The 23,011-nt window shown below is 42.5% G+C and overlaps 1 protein-coding gene across 1 annotated transcript in view; it reads left to right on the top strand.

The window, feature by feature from the left end:
• The window catches only part of smarcd1 (SWI/SNF related, matrix associated, actin dependent regulator of chromatin, subfamily d, member 1), a 51,191-nt gene that overhangs the window by 24,445 nt on the left and 3,735 nt on the right, over positions 1-23,011 (top strand). The window contains exons 5-12 of the mRNA XM_043681799.1: positions 2,099-2,221; positions 2,681-2,797; positions 3,679-3,780; positions 8,343-8,504; positions 13,503-13,600; positions 14,852-14,987; positions 17,626-17,748; positions 22,349-22,450. Of these exons, the coding sequence (XP_043537734.1) occupies positions 2,099-2,221; positions 2,681-2,797; positions 3,679-3,780; positions 8,343-8,504; positions 13,503-13,600; positions 14,852-14,987; positions 17,626-17,748; positions 22,349-22,450 (963 nt within the window). The remainder of the gene's footprint in view (positions 1-2,098; positions 2,222-2,680; positions 2,798-3,678; positions 3,781-8,342; positions 8,505-13,502; positions 13,601-14,851; positions 14,988-17,625; positions 17,749-22,348; positions 22,451-23,011) is intronic.

The following is a 23,011-nucleotide window of genomic DNA, read 5'->3' as shown; positions in this document are numbered from 1 at the left end:
TCTGGCATCCTTGCCTGGTCTAATCTCCATGTGACTCCAGACCCACAGCAACGTGCTTGACTCTTATCTGCCCTCTGAAATTGCTCACCAAGCTACTCAGTCCAAGGGCACTTGGGGATCAGTAGCAAATGCTGGCTTTGCCAGCTATGCCAGAGTCTCTGTCCTTCAAAGGTCCGTTGTGCCACAGTTCCTTGACTTTGATGTTGCTTGACATTGGGGCAACATTTGCATGCCAGTCACAAATTGGTCAACCTACATTAGCGTACCGCTAGATTTATGCCCTAGATGTAAATTCTGCAGTACTTTATCCATCTTCACCAGATAGGACAGCTTGAAGTGGACAATTGATACATTTCATCTCCTCCTAAAAGCCAAAATAGAAAATTAGATTAAATTACTTACAGTGTGGAAACAGGCCCTTCAGCCCAATAAGTCCTCACTGACCCTTCTAAGAGCAACCGACCCAGACCCATTCCCCTACATTTACCCCTTCACCTAACACTACGGGCAATTTAGCATAGCCAATTCACCTAATCGGCACATTTTTGGACTGTGGGAGGAAACCGGAGGACCCGGACGAAACCCACACAGACACTGGGAGAATGTGCAAACTCCACACAGACAGTTGCCCGAGGCGGGAATTGAACCTGGGTCTCTGGTGCTGTGAGGCAGCAGTGCTAACCACTGTGCCACCGTGCCGCCCAAATTAACAGCAGAGGTTTTCACACTCTGCTCTATTGCTTTGTAAGAGACCCCAATATTGTTGACACAGTTGGAATTCAAAGTTTGTATTAAGATTTGTAGCTCGGGCACCGGTTGTCATAGTTGTGGGTGGGTTTGCCGAGCTGGGAAGTTGATTTGCAGATGTTTCGTCCCCTGTCTGGGTGACATCTTCAGTGCTTTGAAGCCTCCTGTGAAGTGCTGCTATATTGTCTCTTCTGAAATTTATTTGGTTCCTTTCCCGCTGCTTCCGGTTGTTTGTTGTTGTGGCTGGTCTAATGGGTCTAGGTCTACGTGCTTGTTGATGGGGTCACTGTAGCACTATATAGGACAAAACAGGCAGACAACTAGCAAACTGCATCCATGAACAAACACCACAACCAGCTGTCCCTAGTAGCCATGCACACAGATGACAAGGACCACAAATTCGACACAACGATCGTAGGACAAGCTAAACAGAAGACAGCCAGAGAATTTCCAGAGGCATGGCATGCACCTACGCACAACAAGCACATGGAGTAGACCCAATATACCGGTCACGACAATGAACAACCGGAAGCAGCAGAAATGGAACCAAATAAACTCCAGAAAAGACAATACAGCAGAACTTCACAGGAGGCTCCAAAGCACTGAAGACTGGGAACAAAATGTCTGCAAGTCAACTTCCCAGTTTGGTGGACATACCCACAACTCTGACATATGTGAAATATTAACTGTTCCTCTGACTTGTGAATGAATGTGTTGGAGAGTCTGATGCTGGATCATTGCAGCCCAACAAGGCTCTAGATCGTAAGTGTGGAACATTATGACTGCAAAAAGCTCTTAAGGCTGGCATAATAATTTTTAAAAACAGATTCCTAGATTTTTTTTCAGCAGGGGCATCGAGGTAGGGACAGAATGGCCTATGTCTATGTTCCTTGCTATGTTAACTGATCTCCAGAGTTCAGATTGATTTCTGTGCGATTCAAAAGAGGCAAAAAGAAATGAAACGGCTGACATGATGCATGCTGGAATGTTAACTGTGGCGAGGCTTGGGACTTTTTGGCAGTTTAGCATGACACCAACACTTGCCACCCAGACTTGCTTATTGAGAATAAACACTTGCGTGAGGTGTAGTACAATTGCCGACATCAATGGAATTGTTCCCTCTCGAGGGCAGGAATTCAAAATTTCACCAGACAAAAGAGTAATTCAAATGCACTATGTTTGAAAGCAATGCAGATACTGCAAGAAAATGCATTCTTCGCAAGGCAAAATTAAACTATCTGGTTGGATTCCTCAGTCACCTGATTTCGAGCCCCTTCTGTACAGTGATATTTCTGCGTAACGGAGGAGAAAAAAAAACTTGATTCCTGAAACTCCTCTTATTTCTTTCCAGCAAAAGCGAAAGCTTCGTATATTTATTTCTAATACATTCAACCCTGCCAAACCAGATGCAGAAGATGGCGAAGGAACTGTGGCATCCTGGGAGCTTCGGGTGGAAGGCAGGCTTCTCGAGGATGTAAGGTTTTAGATTTACCTTTCGCCCCCTTTTTACCAGAGATGCTTTCATGTTAAGCCTTTCCATAATTTCTCCCTGATATCCTAGCCAAGCTCACTATTGCTTTTACTGCTGTTGCCAAGAGTTTGCTTTGAACTGCTTGAAGTTTTGGGCCCTGGTTCTGTTGAACTTTGATTGCAGCTTGACCTGTTGTGCAAAGCCCCTGCACAGAATCCAGGCACAGTGGGGGAGTGTAGAGGAGGAAGATAGAGGGTTAAGTGTCAATTGAATTGCGATTACCTCTCTTTACATGCGACTACAAGGGGCATGTAGCAGACAGTGAGAGCGCTGTTGTGGAGGAGAGAATGAAGGGTCGTGTTCAAAAAATGGCGCAGCTCTGCAAGGGTGTTGATATTTTCAATTTCCCTTAATCATCTGTTCTGTATTGAATTGTTGATGGATTTTTTTTTGCCTTTGTAGTCAGCTGTATCAAAATATGATGCTACTAAACAGAAGCGGAAGTTTTCCTCATTCTTCAAATCCCTTGTGATTGAACTAGATAAAGATCTCTATGGACCTGACAACCACCTGGTTGAGGTAAGCAGAATGGCGCACCGTGCACCCGACCCATTAAATGTAGCTGCATGACATCTTACTTCCTCCTTCATGCTGAAATTTGAAGTGTTTTCTATCTGCAGTAAAAATAGCAACTTCCTAGAGGTCACATCAGTTTGGATCTCTTCTTTCCTCATGTGTCCCTATAACATATGTCATGGCAAGGGCTTGTGTGGATCCTGTAACTTGTTCCTTTCCCTGCGAGAGATGCTGCATGAGGCCTGTTGGATGCCAGTAAAGGCTTTCTGGTTGGCTGGTGTACCAACAATTGTCTTCCCCTCTGGGTTAGCAGTGGGACTAAATATTGCTCAGGGAGTGAAAGGTCCTTGAGTCATTAGAGGGGGAACTAATTGCACAAACACTGCAAGCAGACTGGTGGTGGAGCATATTCTTAGTTAGACAGGATATTATGTAGCACGTTTTGAGAAGGTTTGTAGCTCAGGTTGAGGTTTTGGATGTAGGTTTGCTCACTGAGCTGCAAGCTTCATTTCCAGATGTTTCATCACCATACACGGTAACATCTTCGGTGGGCCTCAGGCAGAGCACTGCTGAAAATTCCTGCTTTCTATTTATATGTTTGGGTTTCTTTGGGTTGGTGAAGTCACTTCCTGTTCTTTTTCTCAGGGGGTGGTAGATGGGGTCTAACTCGATGTGTTTGTTGATAGAGTTCCAGTTGGAATGCCATGCTTCTAGAAATTCTCGTGTGTGTCTCTGTGTAGGATATTATGTAGTGACAGTGCCCTGAATAGCAGCATGATGCATGCCTGATAGACCTCTGAAGAATCCTGTTGATACAGTGGCTGAAGGAATGTCTCTCTCTTAGTTATACAAAGTGGTAACTGTTTTTCATTAACTCCATTCAGTGGCACAGGACGGCCACAACCCAAGAGACTGATGGCTTCCAGGTGAAAAGACCAGGAGATGTGAATGTGCGCTGCACTGTGTTACTGATGCTAGATTACCAGGTAAGCAAATTCATTTTGAGATTGAGATGAATTAAAAAGCATTTATTAGTTCTAGACCGTAATAAATTTACAAGTAAACTATAAAACTTGAAAGGGTTCAGAAAAGATTTACAAGGATGTTGCCAGGGTTGGAGGGTTTGAGCTATAGAGAGAGGCTGAATAGGCTGGGACTGTTTTCCCTGGAGCATCAGAGGCTGACGGGTGACCTTACAGAGGTTTATAAAATCATGAGGGGCATGGATAGGGTAACCAGACAAGGTCTTTGCCCTGGGGTGGGGGAGCCCAGAACTAGAGGGCATAGGTTTAGGGTGGAGAGGGGAAGGATATAAAAGAGACCCAAGGGTCAACTTTTTCACGCAGAGGGTGGTGCGTGTATGGAATGAGTTGCCAGAGGAAGTAGTGGAGGCTGATACTATTACAGCGTTTAAAAGGCATCTGGATGGGTATATGAATAGGAAGGGTTTAGAGGGATATGGGCCAAGTGCTGGGAAATGGGCCTTGATTAGGTTAGGATATCTAGTCAGCATGGATGAGTTCAACCGAAGGGTCTGTTTCAGCGCTGTACATTCTATAATGGAATTACATAGCTCGAGCTAGTAAAGCGTACAAAATATTTTAACAAAATTATCATTTGAGCTACCCAATGGCTCTGTTGATTAAAAACATTGAGGAGCTGGTGCATGTGGAGTATAAAATATCTTGGTTTGAGCCCTGGTCTGTACTGGGTTTTGTGGATTTTGGCTGAGGTGGCAGGAGGGTTGCCCGTCTCCCATGCAAGAGAAACAGTCGCCATAGCTGCAGCTCTCTGCGTAGCTCTTCGGTGACGCTTCCTGAGAATGGTGCAGATATCAAAGGAAAGCAGGATTCTTCCTCTCCCTAATAGAGTTTGCAGTCAAATAATTGCGAACAAATGGCCACTCAGTTTTAGCAAAAACAAGCACCTTCATACAAAAAGGTCCAATTAGTTGATTGTGGTGGGAGTTGTCAGGGAGCAGCAGACTAACTTGTAATCTTGCCCCTTTTAAACGTTCAACCACCCTAAATCCCTGGATACTTTGGGGTGTCTATCATTGGACTGAGTCAAGAGTGGGGTACTGGAAAAGCACAGCAGGTCAGGCAGCATCTGAGGAGCAGGAGAGTCGACATTTCAGGCAAGAGCATGATTTCCGATTCAGGGCTCTTGCCCAAAACACCGCTTCTCCTGCTCCTCGGATGCTGCTTTTCCAGCACCGCACTCGCAACTCTGATCTCCAGCATCTGCAGTCCTCACTTTCTCCTATCATTGGACTGAGTTGACAATCAACACTTTTTTTTCAAATGTGCCTCCTTGACATATGGGCACAATTCACAATTCTGTTCCCTTGCTCATTATCACTGCTCCTTTCTCTCAGCCAATCATTTAAAGTTGAGAAAGCTAAATAAAGCTGAAAATTTGTTGCTGGAAAAGCGCAGCAGGTCAGGCAGCATCCAAGGAGCAGGAGAATCGACGTTTCTCCTAAAGCTAAATAAAGGACAGGAATCCGTCAAGCGCTATTGCAGAGAGAAACAAGCAGGTTAATCAGCAAGTGGCACATAAATTCTGCTTGCAGACTTCCTGCATCCTTCCTTTTGCTGATAGGAGCAGCTTGCAGTAAGCAGTCAAGAGGAATGGAATTAATCCTACATTAATTCTGCCCCTTGTTTAAGTGAGTGACTGGGCTTAAATTCTGGCATCAAAAACAAAATACTGCAGATGTTGGGTATCTGTTAAAACAAAAACAGCAAATGCTGGATCATAAGACATGGGGGCAGATTTGAGCTGTTCAGCCCATCGGGTCTGCTTCACCATTCAATCATGGCTGATACATTTCTCAACCCCTTTCTCCTGCCTTCTCCCCATAACCCTTAATCCCCTTAGCAGTCAGGAGCCTATCTATCTCTGTCTTAAATACACTCGATGGCTTGGCCTCCACATCCCACTGTGGCAACACGTTCCACACATTCATTCTCCTCTGCCTGGAGAAATTCCTCCTCATCCCAGTTCTAAAGGGTCCTCCCTTCACTGTGCGAGGCTGTGCCCTCGGGTCCTAGTCTCTCCTACTCGTGGAAGCACCATCTCCATATCCACTCTAACCAGACCTCTCTGTATTCTATAAGTTTCTGTGAGATCCCACCCCTCACTCCATTGAGTACAGACCCAGAGTCCTCAACTGCTCCTCACGTGACAAGCTCTTCATCCCCAAGATCATTCTCGTACACCAACCCTGGAGCTCCTCCAAGGCCAGTGCATCCATCCTTAAATATAGGGCCCAAAACTGCTCTCAGTATTCCAAATGCAGTCTGACTGGAACCTTGTACAGCCTCAGCAGTACATCTCTGCTCTTGTATTCTAGCCCTCCTGAAATGAATGCTGACATTGCATTTGCCTTCCTAACTGCCAACTGAACCTGCATGCTAACCTTAAGGGAATCCTGAGCTAGGATTCCCTAGTCCTTTTGTGCTTCATGTTTCCAAAGCCTTTCCCCGTTTAAAAAAATAGTTTGTCTCTTTCTTTTCCTACTAAAGTGCAAATTCTCTCACTTTCCCACATTGAATTCCATCTGCTACTTCTCTGCCCATTTACCTACCATGACCAAGTCCTTCTGCAACCTACACATTTCCTCAACACTACCTGTTCCTCAACCTATCTTTGAGTCATCTGCAAACCTAGCAACAATGCCCTCAGTTCCATCGTCCAGGCTGACGTAAAACGTGAATAGTTGTACCACCACAGACCCCTGTGGAATTCCGCTAGTCACCGGCTGCCATCCTGAAAAAGGCCCCTATATCCCTACTCTCTGCCAGTCAGCCAATCTTCTGTTCATGCCAGAATCTTTAACACCATGGGTTCTTAGCTTAGTTAGCGGCCTCCTGTGCAGCAGCTTATCAAAAGTCTTCTGGAAATCCAAAAAGATCACATCCACTGGCTTTCCTTGTCTCGCTTCTCAAAGAATTCTAACAGATTTGTCAATTTTACCATGCATTTCCAAGTACTCTGCATCCTTAATAATGGACTCTCAAATCTTGCCAACTCAGGCTAACTGGCCTATAGTTTGAAACTTCTCACTATTTTATGTTAAATACACGTAACAATAAATGATTCAAATTCAGTTTCCTGTCTTCTGTCTTCTTGTCTTCTTAACCTGGGATGTTATATGAGCCATTTTCCAGACCTCAGGTACTCTTCCTGACTCCAGTGATTCCTGAAGAATCGTCACCAATACCTCTATGATCTCTTTTAGCTATCTCCTTCAGAACTCTGGAGTATAGGTGATCTGGTCCTGGTGATTTATCTGCCTTTTGACCTTTCAGCTTCACCTTAGTGATGGCCACTGCACTCACCTTTGCACCTATCTTGAAGTTGTGGTATGTTGCTGATGACTTCCACTGTGAAAACAGATGCAAAGTCCCTATTCAGTTCCTCTGCAGTTTCTTTGTTCCCCATTGCTACTTCTGCACCTCATTTTCCAGCAATGTCCAGTCTTGCTTCTCTCTTACATTTTAGATATGAAGAATAATTCTTGCAATTTTTTATATTACTAGCAAGCTCACTCTTTTATTTCATCTTCTGCCCCATTTCCCGCCCTTATTGCTATTCTAGTTATCCTCTGGTTTTTAAACGCTTCTCGATCCTCTAGCTTTTCACTATTCTTCACCACATTGTGTGCTTGTTCTTCTGTTTCTATGCTCTCCCTGATTTCTCTTGTCAGCCATGGTTGCCGCCTCCTCTCCTTAGTATGCTTCTACTTCCTTGGGATCGATTTGTGCTGGGTCTCCCACATTACCCTCAAACTCCTGCCATTTCTGCTCCACCATCCTCCCTGCTAGGCTCTCCTTCCAATCAACTCTGGCCAGCTCCTCCCTCACGTCTTGATAGTTACCTTTACTCAGTTGTGATACTGTTACATCCATGTTTGTTTGCTTTTGAATTTTCAACTTGGGCGATGTAAAAACTAGTTCTGCAGAGCTCTGTGCAGCCTCAGGATGGCGACAAACATTCTCCTGCATGCAGGCACAAACGTTTGCGATTTTTGTGAAGGTTTGTAGTTCAGGTTGTAAGTTTGCTCACTAAGCTGGAAGGTTTGTTCACCATGCTAGGTAGCATAGTCTGAACCTCCGTTGAAGCACTGGTGTACTGTCCCGCTTTCTATTTATGTGTCTTGGCCTGTTGTGGTGGGTAATATCACTTGCGGTTCATTTTTCTGAGGGGTTGGTAAATGGGGTCCAAATTGACATGCTCGTTGATAGCATTCAAACTGGAACTCCATCAAACATCACATCAAACCAAAAGTGATATTACCCACCACAACAGGCCAAGACGCTCCAATAGAAAGTGGGACAGAACACCAGTGCTTTAACGGAGGCTCAATGATGATGTTACCTAGCATGGTGTTGAAACGTCTGAGAGCAAACCTTCCAGCTCAGCGAGCAAACTTAACAGTCTGAGACACAAAAGTGCCATCGGCTAGATCAAGTACCTGGTGAATGTTTAGTTGGTGGCCTTGCTGGGTCTGTGTACCAATACGTTTGTATTTTCCTTGCAGCCACCCCAGTTTAAATTGGATCCGCGACTGGCACGTCTGCTGGGCATCCACACTCAGACCCGGCCTGTCATCATCCAGGCTCTCTGGCAGTACATTAAAACACACAAGCTGCAGGATTCCCATGAGCGGGAGTTCATCAACTGTGACAAATACCTCCAGCAGGTAAATATCATTGTGCTTTGTATCTATACGTTAATGCAATTGAAAAACCAGGTAGGATGTGTGCTTTTTAACCCACACAATCTCCACTTTAGCTTTATTTGCTAATGCAGACATGTCTAGAGTTTTTGTCTCTTTGTGGGCTGCTTGGTGTGTGCCATTATCATAGAATCCCTACAGTATGGAAACAGGCCCATCAGCCCAACAAGTCCACACCGACCCTCCGAAGAGTAAACCACCCAGACCCATTCCCCTATCCTATTATCCTATATTTACCCCTGACTAATGAACCTAACCCACACATCTCTGAACATTATGGGGCAATTTAGCATGGCCAGTTGACTCTAACCTGCACATCTTTGGATTGTGGGAAGAAACCCCCGCAGACACTGGGAGAATGTTCAACTTCCACACAGACAGTCAACCAAGGCTGGAATCGAACCTGGGTCCCTCATGCTGTGAGGCAGCAATGCTAACCATTGAGCCACCGTGCTGCCCCTATATATTCCTATGTATCTTCGTACTCTGAGCAGTAGGCGTTGGGTTCATCCCCCAATTGTGCAAAGCTCCAGTTTCACAAGTATGAAGCAAGATAAACTAGCAAATCTAAAATATAGACACAAATGAAGCTATACTGTAGGTTTTTCGCAGGTTGGATTGTTCAACGTTGGGGGTTCTCTTAATCCACTGGCTACAACTTGGACATGCCTGCAGTTATGCATTGTCTTTTGAAAAAATGGGGTAAAAATATAACTTTGTTAGTTATCCCATTGCAAAGGCCAAATGTAACTGTTTAACTCCCAAGTCTCGCGCGACTTTATGTTGATCAAAATTGAGTTTTAACTCCATGCTCAGGTTCGTGCAGGCATCAAACGTAAGGTGGGAAGGAAGTGGGTCATTTAAAAGTGGTTTGTTTTCACCAACTGGATTTGAATTATTTCCTTTAGAATTGCTGTTGAGCATTCATTGGGATGTAAGATTCTATTCTTCTCATGCACAACTGTACTGAAATTCAGGTGATGTTTGAAAGAGAAGATGCAGAGATTGGCTGTTACAGTAGATTAACACTATACTTCAACCAGGTTATCTGCTGAATGAAACGCTGCCATGTAAAATTGATTTTAATACAGGCTTTTCTACGCTGCAACATCAGGACGATTGTAACCTCTAATCATTACAGCTTGCTGATATTTATCTCTGTCACTTGAAAGTGGATGGGGTAATATTTTTGCCCTTGTTTGTTACTCTGTTATCTTTAAACAATGTACCTCAAAAGCTAATGAGTGACTTTTAATGAAACATGGTACACAGGTAAAGATTGACCCAAACAATTAGTTTTTGGCAAGGATCCTGGGATTTGTTTTTTAAGAAAGTATCCGTTAAAGTTAGGAGATGGGGCAAATTGACATTGTTTTAAGAATGAAGTGAGTAATTTGATTTGGAATATTGACAATTTCTTTTGAGTGTTATGGATTGTAACAGTTGCTGTGGTGAAATTTTTTCACATCTGTCAAAGTGTGGATCTGGGTTTTCAGAGCAGCTTGTTGCATGTGCATTGTCCTACAGCCACCTCTTCAGTGGTTTATTTACTAAAGTTGTCTAGATCTAAAATGGCGACAGTTTGAATACCTATAATGCTACTTTAAGGAAGAGATCTATTCTCCAATGAGTATACCAATCTCTCATTGTAATATGGGGTTGAGCCTCTTCAAATCAATGCACAAATCCCCTTGAAGGTACTCAACCACAGGTAGTTCCAAATATGACCATTACTTTTAGATGTATTGAGAGAAGTTGCTCATTTGGAATAAAATACCTGGGCACTCCAATTTATAAACCACCCTGAAGCATTTTCTTGCTTATATAATGGATGTGTGTATTTGTTATTTGTTTGCATTAATATCAGAAAACCACAAGAATCAATGTGCAGAATAACCAGGGTCGGTGATAACGGCAGCAGTTTGAATTTCCGCAGCGCCTTACCTGAGTGAAACCTTCCTCGGTGCTTCACGGCAATGTTGTAGAGCAAACATTGACGTTCAGACTGATGACCAAAAGCTTGGTGGCTTTCAAAGGCCTCTTAAAACAGGAAACTGAGCTGGCAAAGTTTAGATGTGAATTCTGAAGCTCCGGGCCGAAACAGCTGAAGGCGCAGCCACAAATCGTGGACCGTTTAAAATGGGAGAAGCTCCTGAGGCTGAAACGAGAGGAGCTTGGATATTTTAGATGAATGTAGGGCTGCAGATTAGAAGTTGCATTCTCATTTGGAGAGCTGGTGTGGGCACAAATGAGCTCTACTGTCCTGTAGCAATTCTGAGATTCCACAATGCCTATATTACATGCTGACATATGAACTGAAAAGCAAAATCCAAAGATTTTTCAAAAACCTGGACTATTACATTTCAAGTGGTTCTGTATTTTAATACGGTACTTTCTAAGGTCTTTCCATGTTGAACATACCAGTGCCCAAATCAGTTTAGGACACATCCATTAGGTTGACTGTGTAGCCATGTTGTCACTAGTACTTTAGTGACGTGTCATAATGGCGATAGACGTTGAGACTATGTCCACCTAGATTTTGTAAAGGGCTAAGTGGCTGAATTACTATTTTTTGAGATTCGACCAGCGCAAGATTTTTGTTGGTGGAACAGTGGGACCAACAGGAATCATGAATTAAGAATCTGTCAAAACATTGTTGCATATAGTTGAAACATTTTCCCCTAATGTCTTAGTATGAACATGGCAAAACAATCAGGCAGTAATACTTAATTCTAAAGGCAAGCAATTTTGTGTGCTCTCGACACCTAAACTATGGCTAAGATAGTAATCTACCTCGATTGTAAGCACCAAGTTTCTGACAATGTGCCAACATATCACTCCAATCAGTCTGCTGGGAGGATGGCCAGTCCTTCCAGCAATGATACCAGGAGCAAAATTTCCATGGCTACGATGTTTGCAATGCCCAGGTGTTAGGTTCTTTTTCCTGAGGTTTCACACACAAGATGCAATTCACACACACCTTCTGCAAACAGGTAAAGTTTATTAAAGCCTGTACAAGCTAGGTGACCCCCTTTGACCCTCTTCGCAGGCATGCAAAGTCGTGTCAAAGAGGCCCCCAAACAAAGGAAACCCATCCCCTTTATACAGGGCAGTTGGTAATGCTTACAGGTACTCTGGCCACTCCCCACTTCTTAGCAGAAGCAGTTATGCAGAGGATGCAACGAACAGCCCTTCCCAAGCTATGGGTCCGCTATGTGGATGACACCTTTGTCATCATGAAACGCAACAAATTAGAAGAAACTCCTAAACAACATTCTTAATGGTATAAAGTTCACCAAAGAGGAAGAGAACAACAACAGACTCCCCTTCCGAGATACCATAGTAGAATGAAAAGCCAACAGAGAGCTGCAGATCCACATCTACAAGAAAGTGACACACACTGACCAGATACTCAACTACAGGAGCAATCATTCCAACACCCAGAAACTGAGCTGCATCAGGACATTATTTAAATGAGCTGCAACACACTGCAGCACCCAGGAACTATGAAATGCCAAAGAAAAACACCTGTGCAACTTATTCAAGAACGAGTACCCGATAAGCACAGTCCACTGATTCTTACATAACAAACCTAAACAAGACGACACAACCCGCCCAGAGACTCTAGCCACCCTGCCATGTTAAAGACACATTAAAGACATGTCAGAGATGGTGACCGGACTACTCCAGCCCCTAGGCATCATGGTAGCCCACAAACCTACCAACACACCGAAACAGCTCCAGAGGAATCTAAAAGATCCTGTACTAATCAACAGCAGAATGAATGTCATGTACAAAATACCCTGCAAGGACTGCAACAAACATTACATCGGGTAGAGTCTGGCAGGAAACTAGCCACCAGGATACATGACCACAAACTAGCCACCAAAAGATATGACCTACTATCACTAGTATCCCTACATACAGACAAAGAGGGACACCAGTTCGACTGGGATAATACCTCCACCCTGGACAGGCTAAACAAAGGTATGCACGGGAATTCCTAAAGGCCTGGCATTCAAAATGGAACTCCATCAATAAATACATCAATTTGGACTCCATTTGCCAACCTCTCAGAAAAAAGAACTGGAAGTGATATCATCCACCACAACAGACCAAGACACACAAATAGAAAGCAGGACAGAACACCAGTGCTTCATGGAGGCTCACTGATGTTACCTAGCATGGTGACAAAACAAATCTTCTCAAAAATCACCTATCTTTTCCTTTCATGAACCATAAGATTAAAATGCATACTTACTTTCATTAATTAAAAAAACTATCTCCACTTTGTATATAACGAATTCATTTTTGGAATGCTGAGACTGTTGTGTGGGCTAGTGTAAAGACTTGAAGTAAGTGTTTTTTTTGAGGTAGGGCTCAAACTGTGTCCTGTTTTAGATGTGGACATGCAAAAGGTGCCCAGATTTCTGACTGCATCTGGGTTCCTACATCACAGTGTCAGGCTTTGTCTACTAATGTTTTGTTAGGAATTATAGGTTTTTTTTAAAGAAGGACCTTGCTTTTTAAAGTGCACTCACTTGTATAAAATGCGAGAGTTGATTCACATTCAACAAGCACTCATATACAGCAACATAATAAAGACTAGATAATCATCTTGTAGATTTAGAAACAAATATTGACTAGGACACTGGGGATAATTCTCTTCCTCTTTGAAATAGTTCCCCAGGATCTTCTAGCAGACAAAGGACTGCCTTAGTTTGACATGCCTGAAAGATGACACTTCGGACCGTGCAGCATCCCCTCAGAATTGCACTGGAGTGCCAGTCTTGCTTTTTGTTTTATGCTTAAACCCTGAAGTAGAGCTTAAACTTTGAACCTTGTGATTCAGAGATGAATGCGTTACCAACTGAGCCTGGCAGCCGATGGTATATGTGGGTCTTATTTTTAAATGACAGCTGGACCCTGATTTTATTGAATATGCTTTCTCTCTTTTTGTAGATCTTTGAATGCCAGCGAATGAAGTTCTCAGAAATCCCTCAGAGACTACATGCTCTGTTGATGCCACCTGAGCCCATCATCATCAACCATATTATCAGGTACAGCATTTGAACTTGGTCCATTCATTACAAAGCTTCTGAATAATAAGTTCTGACAATTGTTGACACATTTCTCAAAGCACACTCTATGCTGAATAAATGTGAGGTAATGCACTTGGGCACGATAAATAAGGTACGGGAATATATGATGAACAGTCAGACCCGAGGAAGCACTGAGGATCAGGGGGACCTTGGTGTGCATCTATACCGGTTCCTTAAAGTATTAGGACAGGTGGATAAAATGTTTAAGAAGGCTGATGGTATACTTGCCTTTATTAGTCAAAGCATAGAGTTTAAGAGCAGGGAGGCTATGCTGGAACTGTATAAAACATTGATTAGGCCACGGCTAAGTTCTGAAGTGTGCAGTTCTGGAATCCACATTACAGGGAGGGATGTGATGGTGTTGGAGAGGGTGCAGATGAGATTTATCAGGATGTTGCCTAGGCTGGAGCATTTCAGTTATGAAGAGAGTTTGGACAGACGGGTTGTTTTCCTGAAAGCAGTGGAGGTTGAGAGGACACAGATTGAGATGTATAAAATGATGAGGGGCATAGATAGGGTAGACAAGAAAAAACGGTTTCCCGTAATGGAGCGATCAATGACCGGGGGCATCGATTTAAGGCAACAGGTGAAAGGGTAGAGGGAGATTTGAGGAAAAACCTTTTTATCCAGAGGGTGATGGGAATGTGGAACTCACTGCCTTTAAGGGTTGTAGAGGCAGAACCCCTCACAGCATTTAAGTATTTACAGATACACTTGCAATGCCAAGGCATACAAGACTATGGACCAAGTGCTGGCAAATATGATTAGAATTATTAGGTGGTTGCTTTGGCCTGGCATGGGCACAATGGGCCAAAAGGCCTTTTTCTATACTGTAGATCTCTATGACTCTACTAATTTATTTGAGCGTTATTCCTTTGGGTTTTCATTTCACTGAACAGGTTGACTTGCAGTGTATTTTAACTGGTTCAAGGCTTTACAAGGTGTTAACCTTGGACTGTTTTAGCTTTCTCTGATGCAGTCTGACAGTGAGATATTGACATTGTCGGAAGCACAAGTTCAAAAGCAGGAACCTTTTTGCAGATATGTAATCTGTAACTGCATAACACATTGTCAACATTGTGACCTGCTTGTATTTAGCAGATATCTGTATTCGAGCCAAACGAATGCATCGGCGAACTAATATCACTACAGCTTTAATGCATGCCATTGTATTCTACAATATCATACCAATTCCTGTTAATGTTTCAGTGTGGACCCAAATGATCAGAAGAAGACTGCATGTTATGACATTGATGTTGAAGTGGACGACACACTAAAGACTCAGATGAATTCATTTCTCCTTTCTACTGCTAGCCAGCAGGAAATTGCTGCTCTCGATAATAAGGTTAGCTTGGAACATTCTAACTTCTGTAGTTCAGGTCTTTGACTTCACACTAGTTTAAATTTGGTATTGATGCCTGACCGAAACCAAGAGTGAAGACTCTTTACTGCGTCTCCCTCTGGTCAGATAACCTTTTATTGCAGTCTTAAATGATGAAAGGACCAGAGATTGTAACTAGTTAGACAACGCAAAGCTCGAGATTCAAAGGAATTTTTATTCTCAGGTTGGTGTGCAGAATAGATTTTACCGTCAATGTACTAAGCTTTTTTAAAAAGCTGTTCAGTGATTTTTTTTCTCAGGTTTAGGGCGCCTTAGTCCATTGCTCAAATAGTTGACAAATTTAGCAGCATTATAAAGTGGCTCAGCGGCTAGTACTGCTGCCTCTCAGCACCAGAGACCCGGGTTCAATTCCCGCCTCGGGCAACTGTCTGTGTGGAATTTGCACATTCTCCCCATGTCTGCATGGGTTTCCTCCGGGTGCTCTGGTTTCCTCCCACGGTCCAAAGGTTAGGTGAGTTGGTCATGCTAAATTGCCCGTAGTGTTCGGTGCAGAGGTAAATGTAGGGGAATGGGTCTGGGTGGGTTGCTGTTCGGAGGTCGGTGTGGACTTGTTGGGCCAAAGGGCCTGTTTCCACACTGTAGGTAATCTAATCTAATCTCAGCCCCAGGACTTTGCTGCAGAACTTCCTTCAGGTAGATATTTTCTCATCAGTCCGTTCAGAAATGTGAATATGTGCCTCTGGAGCAGGTGAGACTTGAACCTGAGGCTCCTTGCTCAAGCATGGGGAGAATCTCTTCAGGTAATGGCCTAGACACTCATCTTCAACTGCTTCATCAATGGCTTTGCCTCCATCGTAAGGTCAGAAGCAAGGATGTCTGCTGGTGGTAGTATGATCAGACAAAGTCGACATGGTTTTATGGAAGCAAGAATATGTTTACAAATGTCAGTTTTTTGAGAATGAAACTAGTAGGGTAGACACAGGGAAACCAGCAAATGTAGTTTACTTGTATTCCCAAAAGGCATTCAACAAGGTGCCACACAAAAGGTAAGGCATGAACTCATGGAGTTGGGTTGATATATCAGCATGGGTAAGGATTGGTTAGCAGGCAGAAAGCAATGAGTAGGGATAAATAGGTCACTTTCATGTTGGCAGACTGAATTGTCGAGTGCGGCAAGGATTGGTGCTGGGACCTCAGATATTACTAATCTGTGTTAATAGCTTAGAAACATTTACTGTGTTTTCATGGAAGTTTGCTGGCAATGTCAGCTGTGAGGAAAATGTAATCTGCAAAGAGCTAGACAGGTCAAGCGAATGAGCAGGATGATGACAGATGGAGTATAATGTAGGAAGGTGAGAATTTACTCGCTTTGGTTGTGAGAGTAATGAGATATTATTTTCTAAAAGGCGTGAAGCTTTTAAATCTTGATGTTCAGAGGGACTAAGGTGTAAGAAATGCACAAAGTTAGCGTTCAGGAAAAGCAAGCAATGAGGAAGGGAAATGGCAAAGGGGCTGTAGTATAAGGGGACTGTAGTACAAGAATAAGGAAGTCTTGCGAAAATTTTACATGAATTTGGTGAGACCTAATTCGATTATATGCACAGTTTTGGTCTCTATTAATGTTTCAACTGAGGTGCAATAGAGATGGAGGTCATTGGATGGTTATTTGAGTGCATGTAAAGTCTCAAACAGATTTTTAGAAGTTGTGGATATTTTCATTGTTGAAAATATTCAAGGCCATGATGAACAGATTTTTGGTATCCGAATTGAGGGGTATGGGATGGAACATAGAACATTGCAGCGCAGTACAGGCCCTTTGGCCCTCGATGTTGCGCCGACCTGTGAAAATAATTTGAAGCCCATCTATTCTACACTAATCTGTTATCATCCAAGGCAGGAAAGTGGAAATGTTTGCATTGAATACTGAGGCAACCTCAAGGGCCATCTCGTCTATTCCTCTTTCTTTACACTCTTTTATGCTTGAACAGCGTTCAGTACTGTTTACTACAGCTCAGTTCCTGAAATGGTGTATGCCTGTATGCAGCACGATATGGACAGAATTCAGGCTGATAAATGGCAAGTCATTTTCATGTCACACAAGTGCTAGACAATAACCATCACCAACAAAAGAGAATCTAGCTATCTCCTTTTGACGCTCATTGGCATTACTTTTACTGAATCCACTGCCATCAATAACTTGATGTTTGCTAGTGACCAGAAGCTAAACTGGATTGGCCATATAAATGGCGAGAAGAGCATGTCAGAGGTTGAGAATTCTGCAGTGTGTAACTCACCACCTGACTCCCCAAAGCCTGTCTACCACCTACAAGGCAGGAGTGTGATGGAATATACTCCCCACTTACCTGGTGGTGCAGCTCCAACAACACTCGAGAAGCTTGACACCATTCAAGACAAAGCAGCCCCCGCTTGATTGGCACCACATCCACCACTTTCAACATTCACTCTCTTAATCGTTGATGTACAGTAGCAGCAGTGTCCCACTGACCCTGCAGCAGCTTGTCAAAGCTCCTGTGACATCATCTTCCAAGCCTGCAGCCTCTACCACCAAGAATGACCATTAGCCAGCTGCAATCTCCTTTCTGAGTTTGAGGTGTGTAACCCCGCTGCTTTACTTTCACAGATCCATGAAACAATAGAGACCATTAACCAGCTCAAGACACAGAGGGAGTTCATGTTGAGTTTTGCCAGAGATCCACAGGGCTTCATCAATGACTGGTTGCAGTCCCAGTGCCGTGACCTGAAGGTATGTATTTCACCATCTGAAATCATATATAGCTTCTCTTTGACTATACGTTCTTTTGACAATGCAACACTATGCACTGTACTTGTGAGCAAAACTAGTTAGTGAAACTGTTACATCAGACATGGGCATTTATTGGAATAATGTTTATTTCACAAGTCTCTCACTTCCAAGTTATAAGAAACATTATTCAAAAGTCCTTAATTTGTTATCATAAGAATGTATTGAGTAGAAGGGAATTTTATATCTGATTATTTAACCAAAATACTGTACTTCCAATCTGAACTGCCTGTAGTGAATTGTTGGATAACAGGCTTGAGGTTTTTAATTTCCATTATTATAAACAGACATTGTTGTTTATCGACAAAGTATGCAGGAAACATAGATTAGTGTGCACAGTATTGAAGTGCAGCAAGAGAGAGAGTAAGCCTAATGTAGAGCCACTTCCATAGCCGCATGTGAGGTATTGATGATTAAGTTTGCTCCTGTGACAGTCATACTGGTTACCTTTTTCTCTTTGGCGTGTCACTTGATATCTTTATAAATCACCATAATAGCTGGGTTAGTGTGTATTCCTTTTTTGCATAATGCCTGGGGTGAATTATATTTCATTGAAGAATCTGGTGTTCGAGTGCCTTTCTGGATAAAAGGATCGAGATTGCTGTTTGTAGGTTCAACCCAGTATGAGTTTCTGATCTCCCTGTCCAGTCTGCCATCATAAACTGGTTTATGCCTTTATCTTAATCATTTGTAGCAAACAACCTGCCTTTCTGCTGAGTCATGCTGGTATTATTTGCATTGTTGTATTTGGGGCTGAGTAATCTTTCAGAAAACAAGACTTCAACCACATTGTTGAGCAGCTCACAAGCTGAATTGATACTTGACCTACCGGAATGACATTGCTGTCTTATTTTGAATTGCTGTACTTTGCATTAATTCTCCTGATTGAGCTTTTTATTAAAATAAACACTGGCTTTATTTTAAACCCAAAAAGCCACATTCTTGCTAAATATTGCATCTCGTTTTTATTACTGCCAAAATAAGAGCCTAGGACAGAAAAATGTCATTCAGTCTGCCAAGCCTCTCCTTTCTCTGAGCCATTCCCAAACTACGCTGTCTTGGACTCTCTGTTCCATTTTACCATAGTGAGCTTAATAATCATCAATATCAGCAGGCAGCAGTTAGTGCATTCAAAATACATTCTTGGTGCTGGTAGTTAAACAGAAATGTTAACCTGACCTGCGTCTGTAAGCACTTCCTGTAAAACTTGCCATTTTAATTCTTATGTCCACATTTGTGCTAGAGACCCCCAAATGGACATATTTTGTTTTCATTTCACCTCTTTATTCCAAGACCGGCAATGCTCCCACTGGCAAGTGGATGTAATTATACTGCAGTATGTTTATGTGGGTGATTTCCATTACAGATGTGAATGTAGGAGACTCAGTTCAGACATGTTGTATGATTTGAAAGTAGGTATGTAATTCCAGTTGCACAGATCCTATAGACAAGAAAGGCTTTGTGAATAGATTGTTTGTCCATCAATAGCACTGGGAAGACGAGCAGTAGCATTCTTGTGTTCTAGCTGATATTAATCCCTCAGCCAACAGGGCTTTAAGAAAAATCATTTGGTCATTATCTCGTGGCTGTTTTTGCTTCTTGCAATGCGCAAATTGGCTGCTGCATTTGGCTTCTCATTGTAACCAGGACTGCACCTCAAAAGTAGTTAATTGGGCTGCAAGCACTTGGGGACATGGTGAGGTCAGGAAAGGCGCTAAATAATGCACACTTTCATTCATTTTTTACAGCGAGTTTGACAGCTAATAAATACGAAAGCACGGATTTTAATAGATATCACAGCAAGAGGTTTGACTGTAAATTTGGTGAATGTGATGTATAGTAAGGGTACGCAAATTACAGCCCTAGATCCAAATCCAGTCATTGCCTGCGGAATGTTTGTACCTTTGCAGTTTCCAGCAGACCGTGAGCAGCAAGGTTTGCTTTTCAGTCATTGTCTACATAGGAGTGCCTTGGATGGCAACAACCACTTGTTTCAATGGTTCAGAGCTTTGCATTAGGTTTATGACCGTGAGATGATCAAAAGTCTGAAAAGGCTTAATTGTATAGAAATTTCACCTCAATGAGGAGATCATTTTATTCCACTGACTGCACAAGCTCTGTATTGGAACTATTCAATGTCATTGCCCTGCTCTGCCTGAAGCATTTACTACTATTCCTCTGACTATCCCATTTTCAGTAATGTGATCAACATGGCTTTCACAGCTCCCAGTTGTAATAGCATATTCCACATTCTGATATTCCTGCACGTGAAAAGGGATCATTTTAACCCTCTTTATACCTGTACTTATTCTGAACTTATGCCATAATTTAATCAGTGGATACCTCTTCAAATATTTCTAACATTTTGAGCACATCTATTTGCTTCTCCCATGGCTGCCTCTTTTCAGTGAATATGTGGAGCATTTCAAGTCTCTCAATAATTATTTCTGTGCATCCTCATAAATCTGAGTTGCACCATTTGCAAGGTTCTCATGTCCTTTCCATGAATTTGCCCACATAACTCTAACTTTAACCTAAGCAGCAGATTCATTACCACCTTGCCTTTAGGTTGCCATGTAAATGAACTCTTAAGATTCCATTAGTGCTTTTGATTTTAAACTTGAACCAATCTGCAGCCATAGCCAAATTCCATTGAACTAGTTAGGGTGTATTTCCATTCTCTCTCCCCTCTTCCACACACAGCCCTGCCACCATTCTCTTTGACTCCCCATGTCCCACCACCACACTTTTTTTTTAAAAGTTCTCATTTCTATATTAACCTGCATTTTCTACACAACTACCCCGTTCCCTGTGCCTTTTTTACATCCTTTCCACTAATTATCAAATCCTGTTCTGTTTACTCTGCCCATGCTCAAATGTTTCATTCTTGTCTGAAGAGAAGTCCGAACATGAATCCCTATTGTTAATACAAGTTTTTCTTTTGGGGTTTAAAAATTTACAAATGGATTCTGCTCCGATAGAAATGGAAACTTTTCCCTCTGTTTGAACTCAACTGCGCAAAGCAAAAGTAAAACCTGGCACCTTGGCCCAGTTGTCGTGGCCAGGATTGGTCTTGTTTTGTTGGGTATGAGAGGTGCACATGATTCATTAGCTTCTGTTGCCTATTATCAAGCTGGGCCATTTTGAATACTAGCTGGGTATCAGTCAGCCAGTTGACTTTCTGTTTCAGACCATGAAGAGTTGCTCCTGATTGCCCACATTCATGGAGGTCTTCTTTCTTTATCTTTTCTCTTGCTCTTTGTCTTTTTTTTCCTCTCTCATGGTAGAACATTGCCTTGGATGCTCTAAACTTGAGCCGTTTATGCTTCAAGCCAAGTTCATGGCAAGAACAGCAACTGCGTAATAATGTTTTCCAATTCAGCCGGACCAGAAGGTCCATACAGGTCAGCGACATTAGACGTGTGTTCATGATCTGTGTGAAAGACTGAGGTCCCAGCCTCCCTGTAACTGAAATGCAGTGACATGGGGCATTTTGTAATGCTCAAGGTGCGGTTGTGACCTCCAGAGGTCTGTTCATATTTGCTGCTGCCAGTTTCACCCAGGATGAAACCACTTCTTTAGGCATTATGTGACAGAACGTCAGGAGATCCTTCCTAATACTACAAAGTAATTGCGACAGTAGTTTGCACTGCCAGTGTATAACCAGCAGTAAAACGGGCGCTGGCAATTGCCAAGCTGTGAGTAGGCTCAGGGTCTTGAATTCTGGAAGCTGTGAAATTTAAATGACAATCTAGACATTTATAGGCTGATACATGGAAGCAAACTGCTGTATTGTTTTGGTCTCCCCCTACATTCGTAATGCTTTCGTAAGTCACTCTGATAAAAAAAAACACTTACAATTAATAGGCCAAACTCCCGTCCATGAATACGTTTATTTTGAAGAGCATTGATCTAATTGAATATCTATACACCAGTACAGCATTCAGGAAAAGAACAGCAAAAACAAGCACTTTGCTTTTATGGATTTTTATAAATAAATAAAACTTGTGGAATATGAAGTCTCAAATCTTCCAATGTTGCAATAATGATCTACCTTTATAGCACAAAACTATTGTGATCAAATTGAATAGTGCGGCAAGCTGGAAGGACTGATTGGCTGCTCCTGTTTCTTTGTTCCTATGTACGTAGATATAAGACACTTAATCATTACCTTAGAAAAAAAACTCACTTGTATTGATCCTCGCAATGCCCCATGCTTTCTGTATTACTGCCCAAAACAAATTTGAGCATTTGTTCCACTTCTTACAGCCACTTTACATTGCAATATTTGCACTTTGTCCGACAGCATGAAGTGGCAGAAAGGTGGTGTTCAGCTGCATTGCTGATCCTGTGTTTCTGTGATGCGCTAATGAAATGCAAAGTGCAATTGCCAAAAGCCCATCTGTCCCCCTGATGTTTCGATAGCGAGTGAACTTGGCCTACCCCTGGTAACTTGCATAGAATCTTGGGAACCTTCGACACCATTTATTTTTAAATTGCATCTGTCTATTCCAGTCACGTGTTTGATATTTTGTATTTGTAGTCTATGACTGATGTGGTAGGAAACCCAGAGGAGGAGCGCAGAGCAGAGTTCTACTTCCAGCCCTGGGCTCAAGAAGCTGTTTGCAGATACTTCTATTCTAAGGTAAGAGTGTGATCAGAATTGACCATCATTGGGTGAAATTTTTGTTTTAATTACTTTGTAATGGGGACTTTGGCACTGTTCAGTTGGCATAATCTGTATTATTCCTTAAATCTGGTGTCAGTGGGATGTATCTCTCTCATACCTGAAATCCCCATGCGTGATTGAGGAAGAGGAAGATTGACACTACCTCAGACTCATCATTTTATGCTTAGAGCACAAACTTGTCCACAAAATGGCAACTGTGCTCAGAGACCAGAAACAAGATTGCTTTGGGAAACGAGTACACTTGTGATATGACATTGTTGTTTTTTTATACAAGTTAAACCACATTGTTGTGAAAGGGGCAAATCTGTTGGAGGCAGCTTACTCATAAGGATGCATTTGTCAGGCCTTTGACAAACAAGTGTTGAATGGTTTCCCTTTCTCTGTCATTGTGTTGGCTTCTTAAATGACCTCCAGTACATTGTTATGAAATTGTTCAATTCTTCAGTAAACATCTTCTTGCCATACCAAAGTAAAGGGCAAAGGATGGACTATTTGAATTTCAAAATATGGGCTGGA

The sequence above is a fragment of the Chiloscyllium plagiosum genome, chromosome 43 (genome assembly GCF_004010195.1).
Source record: "Chiloscyllium plagiosum isolate BGI_BamShark_2017 chromosome 43, ASM401019v2, whole genome shotgun sequence".
Lineage (NCBI taxonomy): Eukaryota > Metazoa > Chordata > Chondrichthyes > Orectolobiformes > Hemiscylliidae > Chiloscyllium > Chiloscyllium plagiosum.
This window is presented reverse-complemented; position numbering and strand designations above follow the sequence as displayed.